Source organism: Chrysochloris asiatica, unplaced genomic scaffold, assembly GCF_000296735.1.
Source record: "Chrysochloris asiatica unplaced genomic scaffold, ChrAsi1.0 scaffold00017, whole genome shotgun sequence".
Lineage (NCBI taxonomy): Eukaryota > Metazoa > Chordata > Mammalia > Afrosoricida > Chrysochloridae > Chrysochloris > Chrysochloris asiatica.
In genome coordinates, this window is record NW_006408535.1 from 27,504,535 (window position 1) to 27,515,599 (window position 11,065).

Here is an 11,065-nt window from a genome sequence, read left to right on the forward strand (position 1 = left end):
CTGACCTTAAGGTTCGCAGCCCGATTCGTAACCACTATGCTACCAGAGCTCCTTACACCATGTATTAGCTACTGACAAAAATGGGAACAGAAAGCATCTGGTCACAACAGAAGGTTATGATTTGAGCTTCAGACCCTATGAACATGAAATGTTTTGGGAAAGGGAGGGAAATGGACTTGTTGGGAGATATTTCTGGAGCGATAGATATCCCCAGACTGGATTTAGGGGAAGGGGGGCTCTTGAGTGTGACTCAAGGTCATATCAAAGGTGACATCACAACCCAGCATATCACTCTCTTCCAACTGGCCCCACCCAGAAGTGTAGTCAGCCTCAGTTTGAGTTTTTTGAGTCTGTTGGTGCAGTGTCCTGGGTTAGTAAGGAAGGGTGCACTGTTCTCATTCAAGTCCATTCCACTTCTGTGAACTTTATGACAATCTTGATGGCCTCAGCATGTGCATCCATGATCTTAGCGTTGTTGGCCTGCATCTTCCTCAGGCCTTTCTTGTTGTGCTTCTTGGCAAAGCACATGTTCCTCAAGAATTTGAGGTCCACTCACTCAAACATTTTCATATCCTTATACTTCCAAAAAATCAGCCATTTAGAACTCTATAGAGCAGGCTGCTACTCTGACAAAAAGGGGTTGTCATGAGTCAGAATCAACTCAACAGCAGCCAATGACTGATGTAAAATAAAGAGCTAAGGAACACATCAGCATTTAAAATATATTTCAAAAACCACTATTCAGGAAGAAAGTTTCAAGTTCCCATACAATCCAGATTTTCTGAAGCCAATAAAACTGGATAAATCTATAAAAATATTGCCCTGAACAATCTTAAAACAAACATATCCCCTGAATCTTCCTTAAATTAAATAATTGCTTAGCTAACTTAGTAAAGACTGTGTCCCTTGAGTGTTGTACTCTTTGAATATTCCACCTATAAAGGATCAAATTGGCATTAGTAACATCAGATAGAAAATTAGGGGGTTGTGAGTTTATATTAGGCAAACAAGAGAAATTCAGAAGGGAAGAATGGAATAACTGTGAAGCTTGATGAATGTAACAAATGTCATTGAACTATATATGCAGAATTATTGAATTGGTGTATGTCCTGCTGTGTATTTTTTCAACAAGGAATAAAACAAAGTATTCAACATATATGTGGCTAATAGAAAAGGATGCAGCAGAACATTGTCAGGGATCTCCCAGAAACTCAAGCTGGATTCAGAAAAGGACATGGACTAGGGATATCATTGCTGAAGTCAGATGGAATCAACTCCATGGAACATAACAACCACAAAAATATAAATAGATATGTTAAACATCTTGTTTACAAATAAATACAAATTACAGCAGAATGAAAACATTACTGCTTATTGGACTGACAATAATTTAAAAGACTGCACTGGAAGTTCTCATTCATTTATGCCAAGAAATTTGGAGGACAGCTCCCCAGCCAACTGCATGGAAGAAATCCATATTTCTGGCTGTGCCAAAGAGAAGTGACCCAACAGAATGACGAAATCAACAGTCATTAATATCATAGGCAAGAAAAATTTCCCTAAAGAAAAGTAAAAAATGACTATAACAGTACATTGAAAGGGAACTGCCAGTGATTCATCCCAGATTCAGACAAAGACATGGATTGAGGAATATCATTGCTAACATCAGATAGATCTTGGCTGAAAGCAGAGAATAGCAGAAAGGTGTTTACCGCTGCTTTATTGACTACACAAACATTTTTGACTATATGGATCATGACAAGCTATAGATAACATTACAAAGAATGGGTATTCTAGAACACTTCATTGTACTCAAGGGGAACATATGCATAGACAAAGACACAGTTGTTCAAACAGAACAAGGGAACACTGAGTCATTTAAAATCAGGAAAGACTTATGCCAAGATTACATTCTTTCACCAAATTTAGTTAATCTGTATGCTGAGCAAATTATCTGAGAAAGTGTATTATATGAAGAAGAACATGGCATCAGGATTGGAGGAAGACTCATCAACAAGCTGTAATTTACATATGATACAACCTTGCTTGCTGAAAGCTAAGATTATTTAAAATACTTACTGATGAAGATCAAAGACTATTGCATTCAGTAGGGGTTACATTTCCAAGTAATGAAAATAAAAATCCTCACAAATCAATCAGTAAATAACATCATGATAAACTGAGAAAAGAATGAAGTTGCCAAAGACTTCATTTTTCTTGGATCCACTATCAACACTCATGGAAGCAGCAGTCAAGAAATCAAATGACAGAGCGAACTAGGTGAGTTTGCTGCACAAGACCTTTGAATTATTGCAGAGTAACGATGTCACTGTAAGGACTAAGGTGTGCCTGACCTAAGCCATGGTATTTTCAGTAGCCTCATAAGCATGTGAAAGGTGGACTATGAATCAGGAAAATCATAGAAGAATTGATTCATTTGAGTTGGGTGTGGGCAGAGAATATTGAAAGCAAACAAAACTCTGTTGGAAGAAGTACAGCCAGAAGGTCCTTAGAAGCCAGCATATGCAAGATTTAGTCTTTCATATTTCAAAGGTAATATCAGAAGGGGGAATCCTGATGTGTGATGTCAGATAAGCAAAGGACCATACAGTCAGTTTGACCTGCATGCACAGCAGTTCAAACTCACCAGTCAATCCTTGGAAACCCTATACTGGGTTACTATGAGTCGGAACTGACTCCACATCACTTAACAAAAGCAACTATCAGAAGGGTGATCCCTGGAGACTCATATCATACTCAGTAACTTCGAGGGTTAGCATAAAAGAGGAGGTCCCCTAATGAGATGAGTTGGTGCAGTGGCAGTAGCAATGGGCTTAAGTGTAACAATGATTCAGCAGTGAGCGGGCACTATGTGATCCCATAGTGTTTTCTTCTGTTGTGCATAGGGTTGTTATGAGTGGGAACCAACTCTATAGTACTAACAACAGAAATAACAATCTGTAAAAAAAATTGAAGAAATGACATTAAAAATGGTGAACTTTAATGAATGTAAATTAGCCTCAAGTTTTAAAATTCCACATTAAAAAAAAAAATTTTTTTTTTTTTAAATGTCCCATGTTGGTGTGGTGGTATCAAAGCAGCTATATTTATAACCTGGAGAGAAATTTTTCAATATGAATAAAAGGCCAATTTTTTTTACCTTTTCTTCCTAACTCAGGTTTATCTGTACAAATAGCACAGGAGGACACCAGCTCCATGTAGATTGTACCCCAGAGAGTCACATCAGTCCCTCTGTCCTCAGATGACGACTGACTTCTTTTCCTCCATCAACCAGGGAGCCTGGGCACCTTTATGAGGCTGACCTAGAGTCAGAGCCTAAGTTGAGGCCTTGGCTGGAGCCTCAACCTAACTTTGAGCCTTGGCTTTGCCATTTGGCTGGCACAGCCTCAGACCATTGGCAATGCATGCCTGAGCATGCTTCTCCTGCTTCTGATGGGCAATGAAAGCCAGTTGACCGAGCTTGGGGTTGATGCCCTTTGGGAAAAAATGAGAGCCTTGATGGCCTCATCACGTGCATCCATGGCCTTGGCGTTGTTGGCCTGCATCTTCTTCGGACCTATCTTGCTGAGCTTCTTGGCAAAGCACAAGCTCCTCAGGAAATTGGGGTTCACCCTCATAAAGAGTTTCATATCATTTTGATCAGGGATTCAAGATGCTACTTCTGTGCCATTTTTCTGATTGGATGTGCACGGTGTGGTTCTAGGACATGGCCAAGTCAGCCCCGTTCCAGTTGGTCCCAATCAGTGCACCAGAAAGAGTACATTTTCATATTTTGGATTAAATAATAACCCTGTTCCAAGAATTTCTTTTACTGTAAGACAATGAGCTCTGGTGGCATAGTGGTTACAAATCAGGCTGCTAACTTCCAGGTCAGCAGTTCGAAAGTACCTGCCATTCCACAGGAGAAAGGTGAGAATTTCTGCTCCCATAAAGATTTACAGCCTCCAAAACCCAAAGAACCGACCTCACAGTACTTAGCAACAACAACAAGGACAATTATACATTCACAATACTATTTATACTAAAAACAACAACAACAATTACAAACAACTTTGAGTTCCACAAATGAGTGATGCATTAAGCAATTTATGTTTATTTTAATTTCACATGTCTAATAATAATAATAGCAGTAGCTACTACAATGATGATGTAGATGAACATGCCCTTACAGAGAAGACTGCATATCTGCATTGCTAACTATGAAATATATCAGAGCCTTATGCTCAGCATAATCCCCTTTTAATTTAAAATCTGAGCCCCAGATGTTTTCTGCAATTGACAGGGTACTGTCTTACCATTTCTCTACAGACAAGAAAACTCAAATATTTTCTACTGCTGGAAAATACTTAAGTTTGCTGTTCTGACAGGTTTCTACCTTATAGATATTCCATATTTCATAGGTTTTACTGTATTTGTAAGGACAAAAATTGTAACAAATCATATTTCAAAGCATTACAGATAATTATCAAAAACTGATAAGAAATCAGGTCATTTAAATTGTTTTCTGTTTAGATGAGGTTTTCAAACTTCCATCAATTGCATAAATTAATTTTATGCTAAATTTTTTATAATCTGAAATAGAGTGATATTAACCAATAGAATCTAAGGGCATTGGATAAATCCTTAACTTACAATTATTAAATGAAAATGAATGGACATTGCTTTACATATTCTTATATTGTGATCATACTGCATATGGGTGATAGTCAAAGGCATCATGTTTTTATTTTATACTTTGTAGATTTTCATAACAAACATATCTTATCACTATAATCAGAATTAAAAAAAAAAAATCCACTGTCACAGAATCACAGAGACCCTATAAGATTTCTAAAACAGCAAATTTTTACGAGCACCTCAACTTTATAACTCAAGTCGGCCGGTGGGTTTGTACTACTGACCTTGTGGCTAGCAGACTAATTCTTAGCCCACTGATCCTTATAATAAGAAAAGTCATTTAACATTTTAAATGTCCACCACAAGAAAAATTAAGTTATGAAGAGTAGACACTGCTGAAAAAAAGAGAGGAAGTTTAAACTGAAATTATGCATTTTAATATATAAAAATCCTTAAAGAAAAATCACCAAATATAAAAATTAAAACCAAAGTCATTAAAGTGGAATGACCCATAGTTGTTCTTTTAACAGAATATGATTTGCTCTGATGTGTAAGAACAATCCTTCACTTACATTGTACTGAAATAATAAGGATGTCTAGCAAATGTCTTCTATGGACCTTTCATAAGCTTGTTTTTAGTGGTCTTCAATTCAACTTCGATTCATTGGGAATCCCATGTGTTAGAAAGTAATGTAACAGCAAGGTCTGTTACATCAGAAGTCTGGATCCCTTAACAGAGGACAGAGAATACTGAAGGGACAATTATTGGTATACAGATGCATGGCACATTTTCCCACTTCCCATGGTATCAGCAATTTACTAAATGGACCTGCCCTGTGTGAACCAGTCCTTTCCAATTTAAGTTCATTGACTCAAAAGTGATCCACTATGATGATGAATGGGTTTCTTACATGGGTCTAGTAGATAGCCCTCCCTCCTTACTGCCGAATGTATCCCTCATCCATAACCTTAACCATACTGTATTCTGGTCACAGATGGCTCTGTCTCTTCCACCAGATAATTAATTATCTCATTAAGGAAAGTGATATGTTCAGTCCAAGCACAAGAAAAGAGTCTAAACACGTATCTGAAAAACAATTACTCTGATGTTGAAATGAAATCATTGTTGATTCTATCCTGGGAACACTGGTTTCTGAGACTCTAGTACTTCTATAAGGTAATGCTATAATCTACAGCCCTCATCTTCTACCCTTGGTCCCTGCTCTGACTCATCAACTGTGGGCACTAATTTGGTGACAACTTTATTATCAAAAAAAAAAAAAAAAAATCAGCAAGTGGGGTTGTGGTGAGGGTGAAGGGCATCTATTGTAGAAAACCTTTTATGATGATACACCACAAAACCAGAGTAGAACATGAGAAAACTGAGCTCACCTCCACCCTCTTCCTCTCCTGGGCAATAAAAGCAAGACAGGAGGAAGCCCCAGCAACTCCGACCAGGACAATCGGCCTGTGAAGATGCGGCTCCTCCTGCTCCTCTTAGTCTGCATTCTGGTACCAAGGACAGAGACAGGTGAGTGACTGACCCACCCTTCAGGTCCCCACCTCATGCCATAGGAGACACTGATCTTCTCCTTCTGCACATATCTGTATATCTATTAGGAAACTTTTTCCTTACTCCTGTCCCACTCCAAGCCCCCAGTAAAAGTCTCGATAAGCTATCAGCAGGACAAGCAGGAACATCTGTACTTAACATAATTCAGGGGGTGCTATTTCTTCCCCATGTTGTACAATTTTCATCTGTAAAGTGGAATTTTCCTAGAAGTACAATGCCATGAGTAGAGAACAAGAAAGGAGAAAAATGCAAATGTCTCTGCACAGGGTAAAGTGAACCTGGCTTCTGTGTCTGGGGTGAGACAAGTCCTCCTTTCATTCACACATCAGCCTGGAAGAGAAGCACACAGCTCAGCTGACCCACTGTCCCTTCAACACTGTTTACCTTTAGTTTACCCCAAGACTCCTCAGTCCATTTCTCCAGTGTCACATTTGCTTCTCATGCCTCAGCATCTTCCTTCTTTTCAAGTACAGGTCTGAATCTCATGCAGACCCAAACTTCACTGCTATGCAGAATCCCACTACCCCAGCAACCCTCATCCAGCAATTAGGAGTTATTCCATCAGGCAGCCAGTGAACATATCCTGGGCACCCACTCTGTCAGACAATAGGAAATAGGACATAAGACCATTTAGATCCCTAAACGTATGTCCTGGCCATTTGAAAGCAGTTCTGTCGCAGATAATCACAGGATTCTCAGGGGTTTTATAAATTCATTTCCAACCAAGAGACATAAAGAGAGGAATTCTATGGAGCCTCTGGGACATCGCTCTCCCTAAGACAGCTATGCTTTCCTCCAACTCTGTCCAGAAGAAAGATGACAGACCCAAGATGGTTATTCTCTTGTCTAGAGGAGGAGGCTAAGGCCTCTATCCCCTGCAACCCCACCTCATCCCAGGCTTGTAAATACATAAGAATTCTAGCGCAGTCAAGTAGATACTTGGTGGGGGACTCACTTATACACAAAACAGACTACATTTCTTCTTCAGGGGAGATCATCGGGGGACATGAGGCCCAGCCCCACTCTCGTCCCTACATGGCATATGTTCATTTCTGGAAAGATGGAAAACATAAATGTGGTGGTTTCCTGATCCAAGAAGACGTTGTTCTGACGGCTGCTCACTGTTTTGGAAGGTGAGGAGCAGCACAGAGCTTACGCTTCCCTGGGAAGCCTTTACTTGTTGAAGGACTTCTCAAAATACAAAGTGAGAAAGAGGACAGTTAATTTTGTGGAGAGGAACAGGTCTGTGTCAGAAGGATTGCTGAATAGAGCCTAGACCCACCAACTGTGTGATATTTAGAACAGGAAACATGGATTTGGGGTCAAAATGAAAAAAAAACTTGCAAGTTTTCTGGTGGGTAACTGATCCCTGAGAAACACAGGGGAAGTTACCAATGACTCCAGCATCCTGCTGGGCTACAAGTAGCAGAAAGCATAGTGAGCTCAGTCCAAAACCCTCCTGTACCCTCCATTTCCATAAATTACACACCTGTCCTGTCCTAGCTGTCCTCTGCTTTCCCCACATTCTGGGCTACAGCTCCTGTGACTCCCCCTGCCCTACTCCTCTCTCTCTACAGTTTCATGAGTGTCACCATGGGCGCCCATGACATCAGTCAGAAGGAAGAGACACAGCAGGTCATTCCTGTGAAAAAACCCATCCCCCACCCAGACTATGATAAAAAGACACATGTGAATGACATCATGCTCCTACAGGTGAGGCATAACCCCCTGCTGCATCTTGCTCCCCAGGGTCCAGGGAGGTTCTCCACCCAGCATGACCCCTGACCTTCCCAACCTTCCACCCTGGCTGTCTGACTAGTTGCAGGGCCTTGGAAGAGCAGGATACAGTGCAGTCAGTCAGGGTCTGTAGACTCAGCAGGCTGATGTTGAACAAGACTTTCTTCTCTCTAACAGTTGGAGAAAAGAGCCAAATTGACAAATGCTGTAGACATACTGCAGCTACCTAAGACAGAAACCCAGATAACACCAGGGACGATATGCAGCGTGGCCGGCTGGGGTAAACTCTCACTCAAAATTTCAACATCGAAACTGCATGAGGTGAACCTGGCTGTGCAGAATGACAAGGAGTGTGTGTCCCGCTACCGTGATTACAAGAGCGCCTCTGAGATATGTGTGGGAGACCGAAAGAAAAAGGCTTCTTCCTTTCAGGTGGGATGTAGCATCTATGTAGCCTGACTCTAGTGAGAAGGATGTGAGGGGATCTGGGACCAGGAGACCCAATCAGTAAAGGGACTCCTTCATCCACTAGATTATGGAGGTGGGGGAGGTTTCCCTTTGGAAGAGAGGAGGGAAACAGGATAACGGAGAAGTCTCTAGGGTTTCTTCTGCTACCAACTGTGACTCTGAAAAAGTCTATCTTCCAAAAGAATTAGCAACTCTCTGCCCCATTCCAAAGGTTTGATGGTGCAAACTGCTTGAGTTCAGCTAACAACCTACAGTTGATGCTTCAAACCCACTCAGAGGAGTCCTGTAAGGAAATATTGTGGAGCAGTTCTCCTCTGGAACATATGGGATTGCCTTGAGGCTAAATCAGCATGGCAGCAACTGCTTTTTTGCTTTGTTTGTTTGTTGGGGGAGGAAGGTTACCCCACACCAGGTAACACTAGAAAATCACTCTCCCTTCATATGAAGTAACGAAAATCAGGCAGCAACTCAAATATGGCAGCCATTTTGGGGAGTGGAGAGTCCTCTAAGCTGTCCTCTAGTTGCACTTGCCTGCCTCTGTTTATCTAATCAGTAGCTGGATCCACAGGTCCCACAGAGCCTTATAGAGAGTGGGTCTAGGACATACAAGCAGAAGGTAGACACAGCCTGGGGTGAGGTGAATCAACAACAATGTCTATGCTCAAAATTTGGCAGCTGAGAATGCCCAGTGGCCTACAGTCCATCTTTTTTCACACCATACACGGTGACCTTCTCCTGGAGTGTGAAACTTGACAGGGCAGCAGAACCAGGAGGAGAACCAGCTCAGTCCTTCCCCTCTCTGTTCACAGGGAGACTCTGGAGGCCCGCTCGTGTGTGACAACGTGGCTCAGGGCATTGTCTCCTATGGAAGAAAGAATGCGACTCCTCCACGGGTCTTCACCAAAGTCTCCAGGTTCCTGAAATGGATAAAGGAGATCATAAAGAGCCTCCAAATCAAGAAATCAGACTGAGCCCTATTGATGATGTTCTTGGGAGGTCCAGCACTCTAATAAAAGTGTCCTGGGTTAGAAGAAATGCTCCCTGTCTTGTTTATTCATTGACTTACTTTCAAGTTATCCAACTCTGAGCTAAATAGTCCAAGAACATAAGTTAGCTCCGGATCCTGCTTTCCCATTTCTCCTCACCACATCCCCAGGTCCCCATGCAAAGTAGTCATGCATCTCCTCCTTACTCATCCCTGTATCTCCATGGCCTGCGCTTCATGAGAGCCAAGGCTGAACACCCTTACTAGAAAACACAAATCTTTCTGGTGTTGGGCTTGGGTGAACATCTAACTTCCTTCCCCTGTGTTACATGGCAGGCAGGAAGAAGATCCCAGATGGCTTGTGGAGACCAAGCAGGAAAGAAGATCCCAGATGGGTTGTGGAGAACAAGCAGGAATGCCATAGGACTCAGGGAAGAGCAATGCCAGGACATTTCTCTCCCATACCTGGGAAAATAGCAATTTTGGATGGGGAGGCTGTGAAAATTCTTCGTTATCTCCCAGGCTTATTCTCCTTCCTACCAATTTCTGCCCTGCTATGAACTTAGGACACAACCCAGTGCCCAGACTTCTAGCTACATTCTATCTACATTCCCACTTATGATTAGACTTCTCAGAGTCCACCAACTCCTGTCCCCTCTGTAGATCACACTGATCGAAACTGGACCTCCTCCTCATCTTGTCACCAAGGATATCCAGAGCTGTTTGTAGATTCCAGCAGGCCCTCACCACTGGAAGGCCAACTCAGTCCATGTCCGGGTACAGAAGAACTCAGAGGAAGAAGTGCTGGGCAAGCTGCAAGGAGAGCTGAACTGGTAGGGTCACTCTCCAGAGCCCTTGGTAACAACACTCAAATAGACAGGACCAAAGAAACTTGCATGCAACTCATCATCCAGCTCAGTGCCCACTATAAGCTCTAAGTCCACTGTCTACCAGGTAGCCTGAGTCTCTTACTGTTTTCCCATCTTTTCACTGCTGATCTCTAGGCCAAAATTCCTAGGAAATAGCATGGATATTATCAGACTTTAGAATTAGAAAGGATTTTCTGTGCCGTAGGAAAGGAGAGCACAGTTGTTGCTACCAATCAACCAACAAATACACTTTGAGCATCAGCATTAAACTGAATATAACAAGTCTGCCATATGCACTCAAATGAAACTGTGTTGAGTATTTTCATTGAAATTGTCTAATGTCTCTCCCTTCCACCAGATATGTCCATAAGTACTAGATCTATGTGGGAAAGACATAGAAACAAAAATATTTGCATTTTGGTTTGTTTTTTTCAAAGATAGTTATAGTTAGGATGAATGATCATATGTGCCCCAAGAACCACTGTCTATGGATTTGGAAATGATTGTGGTTTTTAGATATGAAGTTTACAATATGTGTCCCCTGAAACAAATTCACCTCAGAGAGAGGGTAAACTTGAACATAATCGTACAGATTCAATTTCTGGAAAAACAATCACATAATTGCCTGAATACATTAGAGTCTGGCTTTAAAAAACCCATTCTACTGGAGTCTTCAGGAACATGTATCCAGTCATTGCTGCAAGTTCTTGCCTGTGCACAATCAAACAATCAGAGGTCCAAGTGGTCTGGGAAAATGGAGAATGCCTCTAACCTTACGCCATCATGGCTACTGAT

General features: G+C 41.6%; 1 protein-coding gene across 1 annotated transcript; it reads left to right on the forward strand.

Moving 5' to 3' along the window:
* Positions 1 to 6,075: 6,075 nt before the first annotated feature.
* On the forward strand, positions 6,076 to 9,387 carry LOC102838517 (duodenase-1-like). The gene is made up of 5 exons (XM_006835510.1): positions 6,076 to 6,169; positions 7,200 to 7,344; positions 7,789 to 7,924; positions 8,126 to 8,380; positions 9,226 to 9,387. The coding sequence occupies exons 1-5, from the start codon at positions 6,115 to 6,117 to the stop codon at positions 9,385 to 9,387; spliced, it is 753 nt and encodes a 250-aa protein (XP_006835573.1). The 5' UTR covers positions 6,076 to 6,114.
* The last annotated feature ends 1,678 nt before the right edge of the window (positions 9,388 to 11,065 follow it).

Coding starts and splice junctions, on each gene's coding strand:
- LOC102838517 (XM_006835510.1), top strand. CDS start 6,115: ATGCGGCTCCTCCTGCTCCTCTTAGTCTGCATTCTGGTACCAAGGACA. Junction 6,170..7,199: donor GGTACCAAGGACAGAGACAG/GTGAGTGACTGA, acceptor TTTCTTCTTCAG/GGGAGATCATCGGGGGACAT. Junction 7,345..7,788: donor GCTGCTCACTGTTTTGGAAG/GTGAGGAGCAGC, acceptor CTCTCTCTACAG/TTTCATGAGTGTCACCATGG.